Below are 23764 nucleotides of genomic sequence, written 5' to 3' on the forward strand. Positions count from 1 at the left end.
CAAGGGGTGGCCTGACCAGTGTTGAGTACAGGAGAAGAATAACCTCCTTTGTCCTACTAGCCACAGTATTCCTGAGCCAGCCCAGGATGCCATTGGCTGTCTTGGCCACCTGGGCACACTGCTGGCTCAAGTTCAGCCTACTGTCTACCAGCACCCCCAGGGCCCTTTCTTCCTGGCTGCTCTCAGCCACTCTGTCCCCAGGCTGCAGTGCTGCTTGGGGTTGTTGTGGCCAAAGTGCAGAACCCTGCACTTGGCCTTGTTAAATCTCATCCCATTGGCTTCTGCCCACCTATCCAGCCTGTCTAGGTCCCTCTGCAGGGCTCTCCTACCCTCCAGCAGATCCACAGCTGCTCCTAGGTTGGTGTCATCTGCAAACTTACTGCTGCTGGACTCAATCCCCTCGTCCAGATCATTAATGAAAATAATGAACGGAACAGGGCCCAGCACTGATCCCTGGGGAATCAGGGCTGCCAAGTCACTAGTTTTACCTTGATGGAAAGTGGTTTCATAGAGTATCTCAAACTGAAAGGGACCCCTAAGGTCACTGTGTCCAACTCAAGTGTTACTGCATGGGTGAATTGATACAAGTCCAGGGAAGTGCATACTATTCCTGTTAAATTGTCACTCGGGGCAGGATTTTCGGATCTTTGTAGTCAGTTGAGGCAGTTATAATTCAGACCATCTGTCGCAGTTTGAGGCCACAGGCTACTCATCACTGGAGGACAGAAATGACTATTGCCCCTCTGCAAGCAGAAGCCTAGGTCAATATTATCAGTAGGATTAGGTAGATGCTTACAGTGAGCAACTCAGCATAGCTAGTAGAGGCACCTAAAATTGCTACACTTGTGTGAATGTGATTCATGGAAATGGATAGTACTAGTGCATGGACTTACTCCCATCTCTGACTGTTCTCATTCTGGAGTTCAGAAATTCCAGTCACCTTCAGAAAAAAAAATCATAAATGACTCATCATATGAAATTACTAATAGAAAATAATGAAAGAACAGGATATTTAGATATTTAGGTATTTATCAATATTCCAACCACGGTGCATGCAGTTGGGAAAGTTTTTTGTTTGATTTTTTCTTTTATTTGTTTTATTGCATAACTTAATCATTAGTGTGTGGCTGTTACTGCAGGGAAATATTTTCTTTTAGATTAAATAGGAACCAAATTCAATTGACAGTATGGCATATCCCAAAATCTCATTCATAATACTGTTTTTTTTTCTTCTGTACTTGATTTGCAGCTTAGTGTACAAAACAGACGAACAAAAAAACCCCTTTCTCACTTGCCTGAAATACATAGTAGCAGTTTGGAGTGGCTAAAATAAATATTCCCTAGCTATCAATGCCTATTTAAAAAAAAAACAAACAGCATTTTTTATTAAGAAATACTTTTTAAAAATAAATAAATTTGCTGAGTCTGCTGGCTGAGGGACTGCATCCTGTTGGAAACAGGCTTAAGATTAAAAACCGGAGGAACACGTAAGAATTTTTAACTCTGTGTGCTGATTAATCTTTCATTTGTGTAGGCTCAGCTGGAAGTGATAAAAAATCTTGAGTTGACCTTAAAACGTGCAGTTCAGTTGGGAGATCCTGGTGTGATTCAGGTGGTTTGTACAACCCAGTGGAATCTGTGCTTACCATTGCTGCAGCATAATTTGCGTCAGCATGTGCGGACACCATTGATTGCGGTTGCTGATGTGCTTGAAGGGATTGACAGGTAATTTTTCCCTTGTTCCTTGGAGAGGTCTGATGGCTGAGCATCAAGCTCATTTAAAAGCTCAAGCTTTATGATGGTGTGCCTTGGAAAATTTGCCACTAGCTTTTAATGAATTGATGTCTGCATATTGCATACGTTTATAGACCAGTTAGCCTCACCTCCATCCCCGGAAAGGTAACGGAGCAGCTTATCCTCAGCACTGGTTTGGACAAGAGGGTCATTAGAGGTAGTCAACATGTTTTTATTACCAAGGGCAAGTCATGTTTGACCAACTGACAGCCTTTTATGAGGATGTAACCAGGTGCTAGATGATGGTATAGCAGTGAATGCGGTTTATCTTGATTTCAGTGAGGCATCTGACACTCTCCCACAGCATCCTCATAGCCACTGAGGCAATGTGGGCTGGGTGATCTGTTAGTGAGGTGAACGTGAACTGGTTGACAGAAATAAGACAGAGAGCTGTGGTCAATGGGACAGAATCTAGTTGGAGGCCTGTAACCAGTGGAGTTTCTCAGGGGTCAGTACTGGGACCAGTTCTATTCAATATATTCATGAGTAACCTGAATGAGGGCACAGAGTGCGCTGTCAGCAAGTTTGCTGATGACACAAAACTGGTCATAGTGGCTGACACACTGGAGGGTTATGCTGCCATTCAACCAGATTTGGACAGGCTGGAAAGTTGGGCAGGGAGAAGTGGAATAAAGTTCATAGAATCATAGAATCAGTCAGGATTGGAAGGGACCACAAGGATCATCTAGTTCCAACCCCCCTGCCGTGAGTAGGGACACCCTACTCTAGATCAAGCTGGCCAGAGCCCCATCCAGCCTGGCCTTAAACACCTCCAGCCATGGGGCCTCAACCACCTCCCTGGGCAACCCATTCCAGAGTCTCACCACTCCCATGCTCAACAACTTCTTCCTCACATCCAGACTGAACGTAGCCATCTCCAGCTTTGCTTCATTCCCCTTAGTCCTGTCACTCCTGATATCCCGAAAAGTTCCTCCCCAGCATTTTTAGAATCATAGAATCATGGAATCAACCTGGTTGGAAGAGACCTCCAAGATCATCCAGTCCAACCTAGCACCCAGCCCCATCCAATCATCTAGACCATGGCACTAGGTGCCTCATCCAGTCTTTTCTTGAACACCTTCAGGGTTGGTGACTCCACCACCTCCCTGGGCAGCCCATTCCAATGCCAATCACTCTCTCTACCAACAACTTCCTCCTAACATCCAGCCTATACTTCCCCAGGCACAGCTTGAGACTGTGTCCCCTTGTTCTGTTGCTGGTTGCTTGGGAGAAGAGGCCACCCTCCACCTGGCTACAACCTCCCTTCAGGTACTTGTAGACAGCAATGAGGTCCCCCCTGAGCCTCCTTTTCTCCAGGCTAAACAACCCCAGCTCCCTCAGCCTCTCCTCATCAGCTTTGTTGCCCTTCTCTGGACACTTTCCAGCACCTCAACATCTCTCCTGAATTGAGGAGCCCAGAACTGGACAGAGTACTCAAGGTGTGGCCTGGCCAGTGTTCAGTACAGGGGAAGAATAACCTCCCTTGTCCTGCTGGCACACAGAGTAAGACACTGTTACTGTCTCTTCGGTGATGCTTTTAAACTGAAAAGTTAATGTGTTCAGAAATTGTGTAGGTTTTTTAGATGTGCTCTTCTGTTTGCTCTTAGGCTGCATGTAAGCACCTAAGTAGCTTTGCATTTTTTGTTAGAATGGAACAAGTAAACCTAACTATATGCTACTTAGTTAAATTTGGACCATCAGGTAGGCTGACTGCTAAGCACGGAGATGGTAACTGTGGTAGCAAAGCTGGCTGTAATGGACATGGTCTGTGGTTTGAGCACAACAGTGACTGGTTTCTGCTGAAGGTGTTACAGAGGCAGGTGAGGAATATATTTTCTGCATTTTGTAAAGTGCCCTTTTTCTATCTGCACAAAGAGGAAAGAGAAGCCTGGAGAAGGAGGCATGCACATGTACAGAAACTGCTGCATTGCTGTACTGTTATTAAAGCAGTTCTTACACTCTCCCTGCAGAGTGTGTGCTATCAGCATGTGTGGCTGTGATGTTTAAGCCAAAGGTCAGTCATGGCACTTTTTCTCTGAGTTAGTCTGCAAGGTGTGCTGCTTCCTCATGGCTGTGTCTTCTCCTGCAGGGTCAATGAAATTAAGTCAAGTTAAACTTTTGAAGCCATTTAATTCAAAAGGCATGGTAGTGAAAATGAGAGACAAGTAAGTTAAAAAGGGAATGTCGCTTTTCATACTGGAATCACTTCTGATTGCTGAGTTTCAGCTTTGGATAGTTTTTAGGTCTAAGAATTGTAGTTTGCTTAATTCGAACATTTTACATCTAAGTTCATATTCCTTAGCATGATGATTTTGTTCCGATGCCAAGTTCATATGGAAATAGCTCGTATTGAAGAAGATGGAGACAGAATGGAGGCTGCTATGGAACATGTGCAAAAGGCTATGCATTTAGACAAAAAGGGGCAGCACCAGGAGTATCTGAGACTGACTTTTAACCGCCTTCGTCTGTGCACTGCGCTGCGTAATACACCTGAGCGTCCAGAGGATCAGGCAGCAGTGATGATTGAGCAGGTAATCCCCGAGAATAAGGTCAGTAGCTGAAACAGATTTGCTTACCAAACTCTGGCAGGGGAAAGCAAGTGGTTGCATAGAACTGTGTATTAGCAAAACCATCATAAGCTTGTGTGATGGTTTGGGGGTTACCCCGCCCCTCCCACACTTTGTATTTGCCCCAGCTAACTCAGACGGACCCTGGGAATATAGATGAAGCAATTTATTTACAGCTAGCAGAATTTACAAGCAGCTATTTACAATATATACAGTTATATACAGTTATATACAGAAATATACAAAGGATAAACAATATAAAAGCACAACTCCCCTCCCAGAAACCTGAGTCCCCAGGAGGGGCTTTCAAACCACCCCAACACCTCCCCCTGGCCCTCTCAACCTTACCCCAGTTCTCAGGAAGAAAAGAGGTGCAGCCAAGAGGTTAGGGAGCAAGGTTAGTAGGAGCAGGGTTAATGAGATGTGACCAGGTCTAAGGCAAAAGCAAGAGTGAGAAACAAAAATGGAGAAAAAGTCTTTCTTCTTCCCAGAGTTCTCAGCGAGACTGTGAGAGAAGTTGACATCAATTGTTTTCATTTCACTGCCCATTATCTAGTTCTTTTACCAAAACATTCCAGCTTGCTTCAAACTAGCACAGCTTGCTTGCAACAAACTGGCATTGTTTGGTTGCCTTGAAAAATTCTGTGATTTGTTTCTGTGGTGACTGTGCTCTGAAGATGGTGATAGAGGATGTTTTTCTATCCTGTTCGAAGCTTATTTCCTGGGGGGGAGAGGAAGTGATTCAGTAGCAGAAACATCAACAAAAAGAAACTTTAATTATCAACAGTTAAGATTTCATTGCATGGAACAGTGTTTTAACTGATAGGGGAGCAGTGGCCAAATAGCTAGAGAAACAGGCCAGTGTGAGGTTAAAGAAGGGTACTGCATGTGGGTCAGGTCAAGCCCTGGTATCAGAACAGCCTGGAAGATGAAGAGATTTAGAGCAGCACTGTGGAGAAGGACCTGGAGGCGCTGGTGGATGCAAAGCACATGAGCCAGCACCATGCACTCCCAGCCCAGAACCAGCTGTGACCACGGCTAATCCCCATCAGTGTGGGCAGCAGATGGAGGGAGAGAATCCTGCCTCTCTGCTCCAGTCTGAGACCTCACCTGCAGTGCTGGGTCTGATCTGCATTCTGTTATGTTTAGGAAATAAGATGTATACATGGGAATACTTACAAAATGAACCCTAGACCAATTAGTTCTTTGTTTAAGTAGGCTAAAAAGGGAGAGCAGAAGGGTAACATGCGAAAATGGAGGTCCCTTCTGGTGAATGCTGGTCGTGCATTAGCTCCTGATTCGTTTCATATAGTCCTGGACAGTGAGAATGAAGCTAAAGGTAGGGTATGTGTGTGTAAGTAAAAGTTATTACACTCGACTTTAACTGCTTTGCAGTCTTATGGGTTGGAGAAAGTGTCTTATGGCATCATGTAAAGAGTGTTGCAATACAGGTGCTGAATTCCATGACAAAGCTCCTGTTGACTTCATTAGGCATCTATGATTTATGCTGTGGCACCGGAAGAGGAAATGCTAGTGTTTTTCCCTCTGAATTTGTATGAATCTTAATTGTTGTGTTGTAGTGTGCTATATGCTGGTGTGGTGGGGGGTTATCATGATGGGTTTAGTTTTGCAAAGCTTGAAATACTGACAAAAGCTGGATTTCAAGTGTCTTAGGAAGTAGTTATGAGTTTCATTGCTCAACTTTTCATGTGAATTTTTACATCTCTAATGCTTTTCTTTGCTAAGTTTCCTCAGATAAAAGTATGAGTCAGATAAGCTACCTCTGTGCAAAAGCACAACATCATGTTAAAAGTATGGAGAAAGCTGATGAGCATTTGAAACATTTTGGAGGTGAAAATTACAGAGAGAGGTAATTACTGCAGACGAGAAGCTTCTCTTTCCTCTTGTGTGTAAGTCTCTAATGGGAAAGTTTCAAATTGCAGCTGTGAAGTTAGTTGATGACACCCTGTAAGAAGCTGAACACTTCAGTTAGATGTGGCACAGCAGTTCAGCACGATTGTAGCTTTGAAAAGTTCCACTGGTTCACATGCTGTGCTTAATGAACGGTATCTTCTGTTTCTAATCCTCTCTCTCACACACACGTCCTTACCAGTTCTGTTGGTAAGAGCTGAACACACACAAGAACTAGCATGTAAAGATTAGAAGAGTAACTCAGTGTGCAGCTGAGACTTTGCCAAGGCATCATTTTAGGTTCTTGTATTGCATCACATCCTACAAATGTTTTTGATAAAGAATGAAAGTCACAGCTCTGGTTTTGACTGTTTGTGTATCATTTTACTGTTCTTTATTTAAAAGGAGATGTTTCTCTTTTTTTGCTGCACTAAAAATTCCTGTACTGAAACGTAAACTGTTTTCTAAAAGATTCTACATCCAAACTTGTTTTCAAGCCTTACTTTGAAACTCCCCACATCAATTTGGAAATGCTTATTTAGTTTATTTTGTAAGAAGGATTGGCTCACACATTCTGAAATGTCAATATACTTACTGTCCAAAACAAGACTTTGGTCCCACTGCTGCCATGCTGAATGGATTTCTTTCTTTATTTGTAAAGAATGAAGTACTAGTGTCACCTCTGCTCCTGATTAAGAAGTCTCGCATTTTCTGTGTGCTTTCTCTTTGGCAGAGTTAAACTTTGGGCAGATCTGGCAAAAGCTGCACGTAAAGGAGAAGTGTGGGATGTCTGCCGTGCAGCGTGCAGATTTTGTCTCTTGTATGAGGAGTCTTTGTTTAGGAAGGTATCAAAACCCCCAGAAAGTAAGAGAAATAATTGTTTTGGATGTTGTAAAAGGAACTTTTATTATATTTTATTATAGTTACTCAAAGGAGCTTCCTGCTTTCTTCCCTCCTGTTCCCAAGTTCTCTGAGACTCTGATTTGTCACTGCACAACATCTAGGAATCAGTCAGAAAGGTTTTGTCTTGAAGCCATGTTCTACCTTCAGGATGTGCTAAACAAAAGTGCTTGTGTGAAATGTATCTATTTTTTTTTGTGTAAAATTTCCTAACACCTTTTATACATGAAATTCTAGTATGCACCTCTTTTTCTCTAGGTAGTGTTAATTAAATCCAGGTATTGGAATAGGTAAGTATGGTTTAAAACATTAGACCAAGATTAATAAAGTTAGATCAAAGAGTAGTGAATCTGATAGGTTGAACATAACTTCTGGTTCAGGTGTCTGCTTGGGTGAAGATTCTGAAAGCTGTGAAGATAGACCAGGATAAAATGTAGGTTTATGCCACCTACTTTTTGTGCCTTTCCTCAAGTACTCACTATTGGCCAGCAATGTAGAGGTAACCCATTGGGACAGGTTTCATGATCTTGCTTTTGTGTTGATAGTAGAATAATCTTGGTCCTGTCTCTTTGTTATTAAACCAGAGACAAGTAATGCTATTTTTCTCTTTACAGGTGTGTGTGTGTGGCTAGAAAGTCAACCCCATCCATGATTTAAACATACTGAGAATCTAGCCACTACATAGTGTTCAGCACTCCACTTTCATTGACGCAGCAGGCAGCAGCAGGCATGATTACAGTGGCAGAGCACAGCAGCGCACACTCTGTTTAGCTGCCTATCTCTTTTATCAATGTGGGCCAAGATTAATTGCCCTTTGGACACAGAACAGCCAATCAGAATGGCACTTAGCCAAACCTTACCACATTACACAAAGCCACAGGCTTGCTTTACCGAAATTTGGGAGTAGCAGAGGCCTCGCACAAGGCAGGCACAAGCTAAGTGTGTGTACCTTGTTTACCACAGGACTCTGGGCAGGCCAGAGTCCTTAGAACTAGTGGCTCCAGGTTCTTTTGTCTTCTTTCCCATGGTTGCTTCTCCTGTGGAGCAGAAAAACATGCCTGGGCAAGCCAGGATACATATAAGCCTATTTGGGCCCATCAGGCCTACCACGACAGCTTGAGCAGAGGTTTTTGACTGCAATAAATTGCACTGATGACCAAAAACAATGGGTCAAAATAATTTCAAAAGGGAAGTGATTTTTTTTGCCTTCTGATTTGCATGGTAATAATAATGGATTTATTTGTTTCTTTATTTTTAGCACAGAACAAGAAACCTATTACAGCTATGATGGATGATGATCAAGGTGACAGCTTACCAGGAGAATCAGTACTGTCTGCTAAATCCTTCTCTTTTGAAAGCAGTTTACTCAGAATATTAGCAGAAATAAGGTTCCTTAATGCAGAGGTAAATTACACAGCTGTCATTCATATCTTTTTCATTTAGCTTTGTTTTATGGATAGTGCTATATATAAGCCATAAAGCACTGGAAATTTTAGTTTAGTTATCATCTATCTCCACGGGAACTAAGGGAAGAAGGAGTTTCATCAGGCATCATTATCAAATTCCTACTTGATAGTAACTGTGTCAACAGTAATTATAGTGATGTTGTCACTGCACGCTTTTACAAGGGTTTATTGTATTTGACATGTGCCATTTTATTTCAGGATCCTTCAAGTTCCAACATAATTGAAGAATAATAAATACATGCATTTTAAAAATACCTTTTTCTTTTCTCAATTAGCTGTTGACAGTTGGAAGAATATGAAGTATTTGACATTGTCTTTCGTGGAGTTTTATGTGCCTATAAACCACCTGAAAAAGCATTTTGTGTTCTTTACTTTCTAAAGAGGCATTGCTGATACTATGTCACAGTCTACTTTCAGTGACAACCTGGTTAGGAAATGTATTTCTCTGTGTCTTTCCAGGCAACTGTTCATTTATTAAGATTGCAGGGAGTTGAACTAAATGATTATGCTGTACCTCCACAAGGTGCAAGTTCGTATCTTCCTGAAAATGATCCAGAATGGAAAACATACAGGTGCAAAAGTTACTTCTTCTTAGCAAAATTTATTGTCACCAGATGCTTCATGTTTGTAGGTAGTCATGGTAATGGGAAAAGGAAAAGAATCTAATCAACAGCTTGGAATAATTTCCCTTTAGTTGGCTTTAATTCTGGAGTGTGCACTTTAGTTTTCATTAACATTTATTTCTCTTAAATTAGAAGCTACTATCTCAACCTTACAAACTGTTAAATCTGTGTTACATTGACATTTAGACCATGAAATTCTGGTAAAAAATCTTTCCCCAAATCGAAAGCTCTTTGTCTTGCTTTATTGCTCCTATAACTGTAATGATGTCTGAGTACCTGAATGCATACAAGGAATCACTTCAGTCTGCAGAACTTGTCTGCTCCATCTAGTCAGCTGAAATGAATAATGGGGAGTAGAGCATAGCAAGTAGCAGTCTTTCTTCTGCTCCTACACAATTATATCATATGAAAGAGTGGTTGAGAATTCTGAAACTGAAGACTCAATAAATGTTGTTGTTACTGACAGAGATGTATGACTGCTTATTTAGCCTTGTGATGTAATTCCCTTCAGCGCTGAAGTTTTGGACTAAGAGCTTCTTTATGCTCATTTTACAGTTCATGGATAGACTGCTTATCTCAGTATGCCATGGAAAACTTTCAACGTGCAGCTGAAATTGGAGAAGAGCTGAACGAAGCCTGGATTGTCCACAGTGCTGTGGTATATGTCTTAAACTACAATAGACATCTTATCTCTTCAGGAAGGCAGAGGCAAATAATTGAGTACCTGCAGACCCTTCTTGGAGCCGTCCGGACTGTTGGGCATGATGGGTAGGCTTAGATGTCAGGTTATAAATGTGCTCTGTTATCCTAAGAAAGAGAAAATATTCTTACTGACATTATACATCACTCTGTGCTGTGAAAGAGATTGCTGCTTTCCATGACTAGTAGGAAGAGAGTACTTCAGAAAGGAAATTTAATTATCTGGTGTAAATATGACTTTTTAGTCCTTTCTATTTGTTCTTGGTTACTAATCACTACGAGACATACTAAATTTAGACTTAACAAATATTCATTCTGGAATAGCAGGGTATGTAGGTAGCCAGAAAGAATCAGGAACATTTTCTTAACCTGAATTTGCAGGACAGTTCTACATGTGTTTCCTTGCTGTCAGTTGCTCTGAAGTTGAATTCTGAGGTAAATATATGTCATTGTAAATATTTGTAATCAAAGTAAGGTGGTTCTGAAATGTAATGGAAAAAAAAACAAACAAAAAAAAGGATTGTGCACATTAACAGACCATGAAAAGAGGAATGTAGATCCCAAAGTGATTTAGGGAAATCCTGTTATGTAGTAATTGCAATGGAAGAAATACTGTGACAGAGGCAATACCGAAGGCAAAGTCTGACTGTAGGACAGAACCCTAGAAATTGCAGCACATTATTGGCAGTGGCCTCTAGGACAGCTGTAACTGGGTGACGAAGCCCAGAGTGTAGTTTGTGCATGGAAGAAAACTGGTAATACCTACCTGATTCTGATACTTTGATTAGCTTGTATCAACAATAACCTCTTTTCCAGAATTCAGTTTGTGGTCTCTCTCAAAAAACACAAAATTGGTTGTGGTTTTCCGTATGTTTAACTGCTCTAACAATGATTTTCTTTTTTTACATTTGGAGATTTGCTTTCTATGAAAAATCTGCATTTTCAACTGATGTTTGTTACTTGAAAGCAATAAAATTTATTACTTCCTCTTAATTTGATGTGATGTCAGCATGCACTCCTGACTTCTGTTTTCTTTCACAGAAGTGCTACGATTCTGTTGATGTTATGTGATGCTTTAGCTCGGGGTTTAATGCTTCGTTGGATTCCAAAGCCAACATTTTCTGACAAGGAAAATAAAGATGCAGCAACAGGCAGAAGCGAAAAAGCTGCAGCAAAGAAACATGACAAAGCCAATGTCAGCCTGTCTTTTTCAGTAGATCCCAGTGGGGTTCCTGATACCAAGACTGCCTTAGAGGTAGAAAGCCCTCATTTTTGTAGTCTGTTTTGATGTGCTACCCTATATTATAATGCATATAAAATCAGTTGCAGATATTTTTGCAAAAAAAAAATAAATCACCTACCACCTTTTACAGTTGTTGAAGCCACAGGTCCTCCTGAAGTTCCTTACCATCCGGGGCATGGGGCTGTGACTCCCGTGTGCTGTACGGGTCTAAGCACTGGGCTTAGAGAACCACATGCAACAGCTTTCAAATAACTAATGGCATGATTCATTCCAAGAGCTTTGCAAATTTATCTTGTGTTACAGTGTCTCTTTTTTTAATTCTTCTTGGTGTTTAGATTTGTGAATTTGCCCTAAGTGTGGCAGCTGGAGCCATGCCCAGTGAAGCAATACCTGTAGCCACACAGCAACAGATCATCGCTACATGGGTAAAAGCCAAGCAGTTAAATCAGCAGCAGATCAGACACAAGCTTTGGACAGAGGAGGAGGTATTTCTGAGATCCTGGATAATGTTGAAACATTTATTTGGAAAAAAAAAGTTTACTTGAATGTGAATTTTCAATTTTTGCTTAGAGTAACGAAGAAGCACAAAACCTTACGGAAAGAATTCTTGTGGGACTAGAAATGCATTCGTGTAATGGGCTGGGCTTCATGGATTTTGCTGTTCCTAGCTTATCTCAGGTATTCTGTCTTGTTTAGTTTTGTTTTATTAGCTGTCAGACCTTAAGAAATTACATGGCATAGATGTCATGTCACTTTTGGATGGAGGCAAAACTAATTCTGACTTTCCAAGAGAGTAAATAGTTACGACACGTAGAAAATCTTGTTTGACTCTTTTCATTTTTAAAAAGCAGATGGCATTAGAATACCAATACTAGAATTGTCCCATGTTGCTCTAACAGATCTGCTTCTGTAACCATCAGATGAACATAATGGGTTCATGTGAATTTGGTACAGAGCAATACTTCTGACCTTTCATTTTGTGTGAAGAAAACTTTATAGAATCATAGAATCATTTTGACTGGAAAAGACTTAAGATTATCAAGCTTAGCTTTTAACCTAGCACTGCTAGGTCACCACTAAGCCATGTCCCTCACCACCACACCTGCATGGTTTGAAACTGCTGGTCAGAAGGCATGTGCACTTACAGCTGGATGTACACACACTGTTAGAATATTGCAGGGTGAACGTTGCTTCTCTGTTGTGCATTTTGATTGTTCTTTTAATTCTTTGTTTTTCTAGATTATTTTGTTGGATACTTGTTCCACGTCCAGGTGTCTTGTATGAAGGGTACAGCTGTGAGCATGTAAATGCTGTAGAAAAGAGCTTGAGTAAGACTTGAGATTTAAACCCTCTTTGTTTTTGGTTTTTGTTTTTTTTTTGTTTCCCAGTTAGTGAAACTGGCTTTGGAATGCAGTTGGTCAGATTCCTTAGTGGAATTGCAGGTACTGACACGACTGATGTATTTTGCGTACGAATCCCATGACTACGAGATAGTGATGGCTTGTTCCAAAAGGATCTTGCAAATAGATGAGAACTTTTTACACAGTAGAGATGCTGAGAAACATGAAATGTAAGTACATGGAATTTTGCATGATACTGTGGTCTATTTCAGCTAGCGTTTGAAGAGAGAGTATATAGGGTGAATGCATCTGATCATATAATCAAAAGTGAAGGAATCTATTTTTACAAAAAACCTGTACAGTTAGAGATGAAAGTGAAGTTTTCCTACTTGTGCTAACTCTGTTATTACCAGTTACTTAAGTGCTGCAGGTGATGGTATAACTCTGCCACATAGCCTGAGAAAAAGGCAGTGTCAGATCCAGATTGTGATTCTGGACTCCATCCAGGAAGATATTTGAGTTCTGTTACCCAAGTGAGGCAATAGGTTGCATGTGCACTTGATTGGAGTGTTTTCTGGGGGGCACTGCTTCTTTCAAGTGGTCTGGGGCACTTGTGGTCCTTTTGCAGGTTTATCATTTCCAAGCAGAAGATATCTTATTCCAGCTCTTCTGCTGATGCAAATTGCTTCCAGTGCTGACCTGGCTCTAAAGCATGAAGAGTCTACACAGCTCACAGAGTGAGATGGAGCTATGAGTGATAGGTGAAACCTGCTGTAGCGAACGATAAAATCTCTGATTCTCTGGCACAGAAATGGAGCCCTGTATCATCAGTGCTGTTTCCAGAGAAATGGAATATAAATTTAGCTCCACATGGCGAAGCACAGCTCGGGAATCAGAAAGGGCTCAACAGTTCTTTCTAACTCTTGGCGCTTGTTACTTGTGCTGCAGAGCACTGCTGTCCTCCGGTGGACACAAATCGTAACTGCAGCAGAGTGCTCCCGAAGTAGGAACTAGGCCAGCTAGAACGTCTGCGGTGCTGTTTGTAGCTGCAAGGTGTAACTAAGATATTAAACGAAGACCTTGCAAATTGTATTGCTTCTTTTCTTAAAATAATCGCTGTTAATAAAAGGTATAAAATTAATTTACTTACTTATTTTTAACTGACTAACTGCTGGGACTGAAATATACAATCTTTTCTGTTAAAGATAATAGAATATGAACCAAATTAATTTCTCCACAGCCCCATGCATACTTTACCAGTCATGAACAAGACCAACTCCAAAAGAAAGTATCAAAAAACTACAAATGTGTTTTCTCTGCTTGCTAAATGTAGATACATCTTTTTAAAATCTGATTCATTGTTATTTTCGTTAGAGCTGTGAAGAAGGTACTGATTTCTAATATCTTTTCCAGATATTTTATGATTTAAAAAGTCAGGAAAACCATTTTTACCTTCTGAAGTTATTAACAACATAAAAGTATTACTGGAAACTGGCATGATATTAGACTGTGAGACTAGCATTTCTTGTGTTACTTGCCTTTGCTCAGGCTTCAAAGCACAGAGAGACAAGAGCTGTTAAGCATTGCTGCCTGTATACAAGGAAAGAGCATAATGGAAAATTCCTCTGGGAGAAAACATGTGCGTGTGGCAGCATCAGAAGCCTTCGTCCAGAGTGCCAGGTATGTTTTATTTTGGGAGAAGACTAATGCAAAACAGACTCAAAATTTGCTTTACAGATTGGGAGGATCAATGTATTTTCTCCCAGGACTGATATTAACTAAGGATTTGACAGATTTTTACACCTGAGTAAATTTATCAAATATTTTCCACATAGCTGATCTTGTAATGTTGTAGGATCATAGGAAAATCTGGTTGGAAGGGACCTCAAAAGGACTCTAGTCCAAACTCCTTCTCAGTCTAGGGCCAGGGTTTATCCAGTCTGGTCTTGAAAAGCTCCGGGAATGGAGACTGCAGAACTCTGTGAGTACCTGCTCCACTGCTTGACTGTACTCATGGGGAAATGTTTCTACTTACACCCACTCTGAACCTTTCTTATTTCAACATACACCTGTTCTTACATGTCCTCCTGTTCAGTGTGAAAACCCTGGCTGCTGCTTCTGCATAACTTTGTTAGATTATTAAGAAACTTCTCTTAAGGTCTCCCAAGGCCGACTCTTCTCCACACTGAACTCCGTTCTCCTAGCCTGACTTCTCAAGGCAAGCACTCCAGTCACTGGATCATCCTGGTGACCCTCTGCTCTGACCCTCCACTGAGCTCACTGCAGTTTGTCCATGTCCAGCATGCGTTGGGTGGCCTGAAACTTGATACTGTAGTCTCAGCATGGTCTGGAGTGCTGACTAGAGGGTGATCAAGTCCCTCAATCTGTTTATACAGCTCAGGATGTGTTTGGCCATTATTGCCAGACCATGCTGCTTGCTTGCTATCCGCCAAGATCTCCAGGTCCTTTTCTTCAGACCTGCTTATCAGCCACTCTGTCCTCAGTCTCTGCTGTTGTAGAGCATTGTATTATTATTGTGAACTATGTGTCAGGAACCCAAAATGGAAAGATAGCTTTAAAAAGTAAATAGGCAGGAGAAGGTGATGGATGCATGAATTCAGTAGGAACACTTTGCTGCTTGGAAGGGATAAATTAATGAGCAGAAGCAGGCAATTAGAGCTCTTGGCAGGTGGCTCATATGAGGCTGTTAACATTGTAATACTTCCTTCCTTCCTTGATCATTCAAGGATAGTGGTGAAAGGGGTTGGGCTAGCTGTGTGGCAGAACTCTAAGGAGATGTCATGTTGGGGATGAAGCCATATGTGTTTTATGACAAGCACTTTTTCAGGGAGGGCTGAGCATGTGTTAAGATATTCCAAAAAGGAGAAAGTGGTGAGCAAAAAGCTAGGCCGTACGAAGTCCAGTTAAGGCATAAGGTATCTGAGCATATAGACTCTAAAAATCATGGAAGTGGGAGAAAATGACAAAGATCACCACTCAAAGCCTGCTTTTTTGAAAATAGTGAAACTGTTCATTGGGTGATTGTTTAATGCCAGTCCAGAATTCTGAGCTGAATTCTAAAGCTTCTGCGCACTTATACGAAGGCTGAGTTGTATCATGAGCCAGAGCATTATCAGATGTTACTGATTTGAAGTAGTATTTGCATGGAACATGCTTAAACCAATCTGAGTGCAGTCAGAGGCATGCAGGGTACATTCCTGTGTTAAAGCAGTACTGTGCTGTGCAAAATCCATAGCATTTCAGTCATTGTGTTCTCTTCGTGGTTTTAGAATGAGATACTAGCACAACAGGAAGCCAAAATGTTGATTATTCCAGTGAGTACATCTCAGGTAGATTTGTACTGGTTTTTTTCATGAAGGCTCTTGAGCCAAATCTCCACAGCAATAGTGTAAAAGTGCCAATGTTTCTTGTTGCTGCTTCTGCTGAATGTGTGAAGGTGTTTTGCACATGAAGATGTACAGTAACTTTTGTGTGATGCTGATTGCATGAGATTGTGTATGGAGGTGCCTAGATCAGGTGAATGTCTGTAGAAGTAAAATCCCTGATTTTGGCTAAAATGTGATAGTTTTCCTTCATTAAGCTGTATTTCACTCTCTTCAGGTTCGCAGGGAAAGCTGGAAGTTATCCCCTTGTAATGTTTGCAGCCAAACACTTCTGGAATACATGTTTGCCCTTGTTAGTTTCTCCTCAAGACAGACAGCAGTTTAAAAAACCTGCTGAAATAATTCTTAAGAACATAATCAAAGTAGAATCTGAAAATAAACAGGTAAGAATATCTAGTAGGTGTTGTTAATTGTGCTTGGTTGAGTGATTTGTACTCTTGATAAATTAAAAAGTTTGTTCTGAAGCTCTGGGTGCCAGCTTCAAGGTGTCTTTCTTAAGAGGGGAAGGTGATTTCTCTGTCACAAGCACATACAGAGTTTCTTGCCTGCTTTCTCCTGTGGTGGTTCTTCTAGTCTGAGACAATTGCCCAAGTTGCAGCAGTTCTCTTCAAAATACCTTGCTGTCTGCAAGGCTGTAATGTTTCACTCTGGGAAGCTTACAAAAGGGACTGTGTAGAAAATACTCAGCAGAAAAAAAGTCTGTCACTTAGGAAAGCATGATAGTAGATCTTAAAACATAACCTCAGAAAGGAAAAGATGTTAAGATTCCCCACATCTGCAGATTCAAAGATTAATGGCTTTTAAAAGGTTTTCTTTGTTCATTTGTCTTTAGGACAGGAAAGAGTTGTTGCCTTTGCATCAGTGGATTACAAAGGATTTTCAAAGTATTGGACTGTCAGCTGGATGTTTTCTCCCAGGTATGTTCCTTATTCTTTTGATCTGACAAGTCTCATAATTAACACTCGTCTCCCCTCCCCCCATTATTTTGTAATACCATGGCTCTAAATTTGTAGTATACTAATAAATCGTTTGGATATTCTTCAAAGGCGCTGAAGAAGATCTGACATTAAGAACCTCTTTGTATGGGTTACTATTCCACATACATGCTGATGAAGCTGAGTGGGAGACAGCACTGAAAGTTCTGGATGAAGCTGTTTGGATTTTGCCTCAGACAAGACACAGGCTGTAGGTTGCTTGGCTTACTGTTGTTACAAATATCATTCTGATTCTTGACCAGTACAGAACTCTTGAGTTCTTGACGTCAGCCTGTCAGTTCTTACAGCAGCAATCACGATGGTCTTTTTGATGAGAAGGATAAAAGTTGGCAGTGCTTCTTACCATCAGTCTGTTCAGTTCTAGAAAATCTTGTGTGTAAATGGGATCTTACTTTCCCAAGGAAATAGGTGCATGAAGTATGGTTGTATAGTAGAAGCTTTAACTTTCTGTACTTTTTTCTTGTAACTTTATTATACTGATACAAACTTGTTTATCTATTCTACTCAAAAAGTTATTTTTACGGGTACAGTTACATGTACTTTGCAATTTGTATGGTCTTTTCTAGATTGATTTTTAAACACAGAGCTACAGCAAAGGCAAGATTGGGATGCAATTTTATGGTGGACATGGAGAAACTGAGAGAGGAAAGTGAAGATCGTTTGTCACAAATGTGGCGTCACCTGGTAACAGTCTCCAGCAGTACTGTGGGACAGTTAAACTGTTTCCAGAACGCCATCACTACTTTACAGGTTTGTCAGTTTTCACCACACCGATGGAACTGAAACTTCTCTGGTGACTCACAGAGTTACAAACTCTGCAGAGTTCAGAGCTGATCTGGCAGGAAGGCACTGTACACTGGACCTTATTTTTTCAGAACTTCAGAATTGCTCTTCAGATGGAAAACTGGGTGTGGTTGAATTCAGTATCCAATAGAAGTTCAGCTGAGTCCTGCCAAAGAAAAGTGTTTAAGAGTAGCCAGTTGCAGGAAGTTTTGATAAAGCAAAGAATTAACTGGTAGAGTCTTCTCTTCAGTGTAACCAACTGTGTGATGCCTGTAAAACTGCTTACTGTCAAATTATTGTTTATTTCTGTGAAGACTATATTGGACCTTTGAAAATCGTTTTGATGGTTTACCCCACAAAATATAAATTCACTCTTCCTTTACTATGTTTATAGAAACAAGAAAATGACTGGCAGAAAGTTGACTACCTGCTGGAATTCGCTCAGTGGTTATACTACAGTCAGTTTCCCCTCAGTGATGTCATTAAACCTCTGGACTGGGTGGTAGATCTCTTGCTACATGTGAAACTTCCTACACTGTTCTCACAAGAAGGTATGTAAAAGGTGTATACCCCTCAGAGGAATTTCTCAGCAGCAGCTGCCAGGGACATTCTTAATTTACAGCTTAGTTAGCACAAGGAATGGCTCCAGCTTGGTTGTGTTATCTCCAGTGGTCGCTGTCATTTGCTCTATGTGAGGTTGAGTACATCTATGAATGCTCTGTTCTGCTGTGAGGACCAGCCCTGAGTCTTTTGTTACAGTAAGGTACAGCTCCTGTCCTCCGTAGGGATTCCTGAGTTGTGAGAGGCTGACAAGAGGCAATGCTAGACAGTTTGATTCATAGAATCATGGAATCAGTCAGGGCTGGAAGGGACCACAAGGAGCAGCCAGTACCAAACCTCCTGCCATGGGCAGGGACACCCTACCCTAGATCAGGCTGCCCACAGCCTCAGCCAGCCTGGCCTTAAACACCTCCAGGGATGGGGCCTCAACCACCTCCCTGGGCATCCCAGTCCAGAATCTCTCCACCTCCAGCTTTGCTCCATTCTCCCTCATCCTGGCACTCCCTGATATCCTAAAAAGTCTCTCCCCAGCTGTTTTATAGGCCCTCTTCAGATACTGGAAGGCCACAAGAAGGTCACCTGGGAGCCTCCTCTGCTCCAGCCTGCACAGCCCCAACTCTTTCAGTCTGTGCTCACAGCAGAGCTGCTCCAGCCCTCTAGTCATCTCAGTGGCCCTTCTCTGGACATGCTGCAGCATATCCACATCCCTCTTGTAATAGGGACTCCAGAATTGGATGCAGAACAGGATGCAGAACTGAATTCAGATGTTTCTTCATGGAGAGCCATGTAAATGTAGGAAATAATTTCTGTGCCAAGCTTAGGGTATCCATGTCCATCACTTTTTCCTGGCTTTATCTAGTATTTCAGGGCTGACTTCAAAAAGTGCTTCCAAAATGATGTACACTTTTAAATACGTAATGTAAGTGTGTAGAAATTCCTTGGTCATTTTACTTTGTGTCCACTTGCAGTGCTATGAGGAGAGGCTGAGGGAGCTGGGGTTGTTTAGCCTGGAGAAGAAGAGGCTCAGGGGTGACCTCATTGCTGTCTACAACTACCTGAAGGGAGGCTGTAGCCAGGTGGGGGGTGGCCTCTTCTGCCAGGCAACCAGCAATAGAACAAAGGGACACAGCCTCCAGTTGTGCTGGGGTAGGTATAGGTTGGATGTTAGGAGGAAGTTGTTGGCAGAGAGAGTGATTGGCATTGGAATGGGCTGCCCAGGGAGGTGGTGGAGGCACTGTCCCTGGAGGTGTTCAAGAAAAGACTGGATGAGGCACTCGGTGCCATGGTCTGGTTGACTGGATAGGGCTGGGTGCTAGGTTGGACTGGATGCTCTCGGAGGTCTCTTCCAACCTGGTTGACTCTATGATTCTATGGACTCGATGAACTATTTGGCTAGGATACCCCATTATTTAACTGAGAAACCCCCCAAATTTGGAAACAGTACTGTATCACACTAACTGGCTCCTGCTCTGCTCTTAATTCTCCGTGGACCAGACAATTACTTTGGGTGTTGACACTGAAAAGGATACATGTTTGTTGTCTCTAGAAGCACATGCTTGATACAGTAGCAATATTCTTTTTGTACTTCTTCATTAGTGGTTTTGTTGTTGTTTTACAGCCCTAGGGCAATTTCAAGTTTCTACTTGTTCTTTAATGATCTTCCTGCAGTTCCCCAGTTTCCCACAGCTCCTTATGGTTACCTGACTTGCTACCCTGCCTATGTTTCAGGAAAGTTTTTGCAGAACTTCCAATGGAAACTGAAATAATACAGAAAGGAAAATTAGATTCAATTATAAACCATCCAAGGTTGGAAGGGATCTCAAGAGATCATCTAGCTCCAGCATTTTGTCGAAAAGAGAGCCTAGATGATGTTACCTGGCATCCTGTCCAGTTGTGTCTTGAAAACCTCCAGTCGTGGACACTCACATCCCTGGGGAGGTTGTTCCACTGATACATTGTTTTCACTATGAACTCTCTTATATCAAGATGAAATCTCTCTCAGTGCAACTTGTACCCATTGCCCCTTGTCCCATCTGTGTGGCTTCTTGTGAGGAGAGAGCCTCTGTCCTCTTTGTAGATGGCTTTTAAGCACTGGAAAACTGTGATGAGATTTGCTCTGAGCCTTCTCCATGATGAAAAGACCTTAACTCCTTAAGACTATTCATAGGGCAGGTTCTCCAGCTCTTTGTTCATCTTTATGGCCCTCCTTTGAACTCGCTGGTCTGTCTGTGTCTTTTTTGAAAGGTGAGGCCAGAAGTGGTCACAGTACTCAAGTTATGGCCTTGCAAGCAGCAAATGGTCATCTCACTATCTCTGCTAGTGATGCCCTGCTAGTGCAATGAGGACGTGTCTTCATTGCTGCAGCAGCACAATTCATGTTGAGCTTATGTCCACTAGGGCCCAGGTCCTTTTCAGCAAGGCTGCCCACCAGCAACACAGCTCCTATCCTAGGAGAGGAGCCCAGTAACTCTTTGGCTATGTTGTTCCAAGTGCGGAAGCTTGCACTTGTCTTTGTGGAATTTTGTACAGTTCTTTCTAGTCCCCTTTTCCAGCCTGGCTTGGTCTTTCTGTAGGAGGAGTCTCCCATCTGGCATGTCTGCCTCACTACCCAGTTTGGTATCAGCAGATGTGATGAGAATGCTCTCTGTTCCACAGGCCATTTATGAAGATGGTGAACAGCATGGGTTCCAATCCCTGGGGGACTCCACCTGTGATAAGCTGGCAGCCTGAGCAAAAGCCATTGACCACCAGCCTCTCAGTGCAGCCTGTTAGACAGTTTCCCACCCATCTTGCAGACCAGCTCTCCTGCCTGCATCTTGCTGTCTCTCTTTTATTATGAAAAAATAAAATGCATCTGCTAAACTGTCCCATTCCCTAACTTTGATGTTGGAAGAGAAAAATGTCTTTATAGTACTTCACTTTAAGGTGAAAATCTGCTGAAGTGGTTTTGAGCTGACTTTCAAGCAGAGTTAGAATTTCTATAACACATAAATATATACAGCATAAAAGAGGATTGAGTAGCCAGAGTTTCTTCTGCAGTTGCCATCAAGAGCTGTTAACATATCTCAGTACAGACACAGGGATGAGCTTGATCAGTGTGCTCAACTTTGCTGCCATCAACCCACCTGTAATTGGATTATTTACAGAATCCCAGTGTAGTGTGGATTGAATAGGACATCTCGAGATCATTTAGTCCAGCTCTCCTGCTACAGCAGTGTCACCCACAGCAGTTTGCCTGGGATCCCAAAGTCCTGGTGGGTTTGCAGAGGAGACTCCACAACCTCTCTGGGCAGTCTGCTTCAGGGCTGCAGCACCCTCACACCAAAGACGTTTCTCCTCCTGTTCAGATGGAACCTCCTGGGTTCCAGTTTGTGCCTGTTGCCCCTTGTCATGAGTAGCACTGAAAAGAGTCTGGCTCTATTGTCATGATCCTCACCCTTCAGACACTGGTAAGCACTGCTAAGATCCCATTTACCACACTGGTAAGTGCCCGTTCCCAAAGTGAGTGCTGACTGAATGCATCTCTCGCTGGCTGGGTGACAGTTTTCAGTCTCTGTAGAAACCACTGCATTAGGATCAAGAGGATTTTTTGCAACACCACTTAAGGGACTGAGGTTAGACTCTCTTTCCCACAGATTTATTTCTGTAGGATATAGTTCAAGTGTGCATAAATGTTTTCCTTTTCACATAATAGAGTTAAAATTTTGAATGTTCTCACTGCAAGCACCTTACTGTGATTTTGTTTTAACAGAAAGGCGTACTGTACCACAATTTTTGCCTACAGAACACTTGAAGGTAGACACTGGATCAGATGATGCCATGGCCCAAATGACTTTGGAAGATCTGAGCAATATTAAACAACTGGAAGCTTTGTTTAGGGTACAGACATTGGTGGCTTTCATTTCTGGCCATAGTTCTCCTCATCAGCAGCACTGCATGATGGCCTATGCTTGCATCCTCCGGATCTGGCAGGTGAGCTGGCGTGAGACAGGTGATGTTGTGTTGTTGGATTACCTTGTGATACATTAGGGCAGTGCATTTCTCAGTGTCTTGAAGTTAGGGTTATCAGGTTTCTAGTGTAGCTGATGTATAAGGATTAAAGAAGATAACTTTCTCTCAAGAAAAGCGTGAAGAGATGTTATGGGTAGAAGCAGTGGCACCTTGTTTCTCTGGAGCACATTCATACACAAAAGGTTCTAAAGTGTTTGTGTTTTTAACTTGTTAAAGAATATTAGAAGTAGAAGAATTCGTACTGAAAACTTTGCTGCCAGTTCTGAGGATGGATCTGCACTTAGTTTCAGTTAGAGGGGCAGTTGTTAGCCTGAAAGGACTTGTGTGACAGTCAGTTTGTGAATCATAGAATCATAGAATCAACCAGGTTGGAAGAGACCTCCAAGCTCATCCAGTCCAACCTAGCACCCAGCCCCATCCAGTCAACTAGACCATGGCACTAAGTGATGGCACTAAGTTGATTAACAGGATAGACAGTCAGTGCTCACTGATTATTATTCCCCAACCTTTTTTTTGTTGTTGTTATTACAGCATTCTGAATCAAACAAATCTTTGATTTCTGGACAGTAATGCCTAACCTCAAGTAAGAGTTATGCAGCTGTCAGTGCCAGCTGAAGGACAATGATGGACATTCTAAGAACTCATATTTACAGCTGAACAAGAATATCCATGTGGCATTAAAGGAGTGAAAATACTACAGGGCAGCTTAACCTTTTTCTAGAGTACAAAGTAAAGCAGACCTAAGTGCAGATGTCAGTTCTTAGATACCAAAATATCCTCTGAACACCTGAATAATCCAAGCCAAAACAGATGCCTCTGACTTTTTAATTTGAAGTTCTCATGAGTTGTGCAGCATCCAGGATTATATTTATTCATGTTTTTTATTCTACTCTTGATTCCCCTGAGAAAATTAATCTTGTTTCTTTTATATAACATTCACGTTAGAAGCATTATAGAAGGCTAATCCAGAAGGAGAACAATGGCTCTTGCAGTCTTGTAGATCACTCTGCTATAATAACCATCCCTTATAGAAGACTGAGTGCTCTAGAGTAGTGATTGCAAAAAGTAATTGAACTTGCAACCATACAGGTTAAAAAAGTAGCAGCAGTGTTTACCAGAGGGATGATGTCACCATTTGACAGTTCAGGTGATTAATTGCAGTGTCATGAGCATCCTAATGCTTGCACAGATGACATGAGCAGTGCTGGTGTTCCGAAGGCTCTCGCCAGCACGCTGACTTGTTACGTAACACTTGTTAATGGCTGCGGCTGGTGACTTGCTATCATTAACCTTACTACTGAGCACTGGCAGTAATTGATTAATTATTTGATTGTCTAGGTGTCACTGTCAGCAGCAGGATCTGTTGCGAAGGTGCTATCTCAGTCTTCACAAGTTACAGCTCCTCAGAAGGCTCAGTCCATAAATGCTCCCAAGAAAGAGGACAAAAGGAAAGAGCAGCAAGTAAGA

General features: G+C 41.9%; 1 protein-coding gene across 1 annotated transcript in view; it reads left to right on the plus strand.

The window, feature by feature from the left end:
• CFAP46 (cilia and flagella associated protein 46) overlaps window positions 1-23764 on the plus strand; it is a 62560-nt gene that overhangs the window by 11290 nt on the left and 27506 nt on the right. Inside the window, exons 11-30 of the mRNA XM_064139940.1 lie at window positions 1535-1725; window positions 4097-4325; window positions 5580-5700; window positions 6108-6231; window positions 7006-7136; window positions 8431-8576; window positions 9098-9210; window positions 9817-10029; window positions 11002-11215; window positions 11539-11688; window positions 11774-11881; window positions 12592-12773; window positions 14092-14223; window positions 16165-16330; window positions 16780-16864; window positions 16994-17132; window positions 17509-17692; window positions 18120-18276; window positions 22038-22258; window positions 23636-23758. Coding sequence (XP_063996010.1) covers window positions 1535-1725; window positions 4097-4325; window positions 5580-5700; window positions 6108-6231; window positions 7006-7136; window positions 8431-8576; window positions 9098-9210; window positions 9817-10029; window positions 11002-11215; window positions 11539-11688; window positions 11774-11881; window positions 12592-12773; window positions 14092-14223; window positions 16165-16330; window positions 16780-16864; window positions 16994-17132; window positions 17509-17692; window positions 18120-18276; window positions 22038-22258; window positions 23636-23758 — 3129 coding nt within the window. The remainder of the gene's footprint in view (window positions 1-1534; window positions 1726-4096; window positions 4326-5579; window positions 5701-6107; window positions 6232-7005; window positions 7137-8430; window positions 8577-9097; window positions 9211-9816; window positions 10030-11001; window positions 11216-11538; window positions 11689-11773; window positions 11882-12591; window positions 12774-14091; window positions 14224-16164; window positions 16331-16779; window positions 16865-16993; window positions 17133-17508; window positions 17693-18119; window positions 18277-22037; window positions 22259-23635; window positions 23759-23764) is intronic.

The sequence above is a fragment of the Pogoniulus pusillus genome, chromosome 3 (genome assembly GCF_015220805.1).
Source record: "Pogoniulus pusillus isolate bPogPus1 chromosome 3, bPogPus1.pri, whole genome shotgun sequence".
In the NCBI taxonomy this organism is placed as follows: domain Eukaryota; kingdom Metazoa; phylum Chordata; class Aves; order Piciformes; family Lybiidae; genus Pogoniulus; species Pogoniulus pusillus.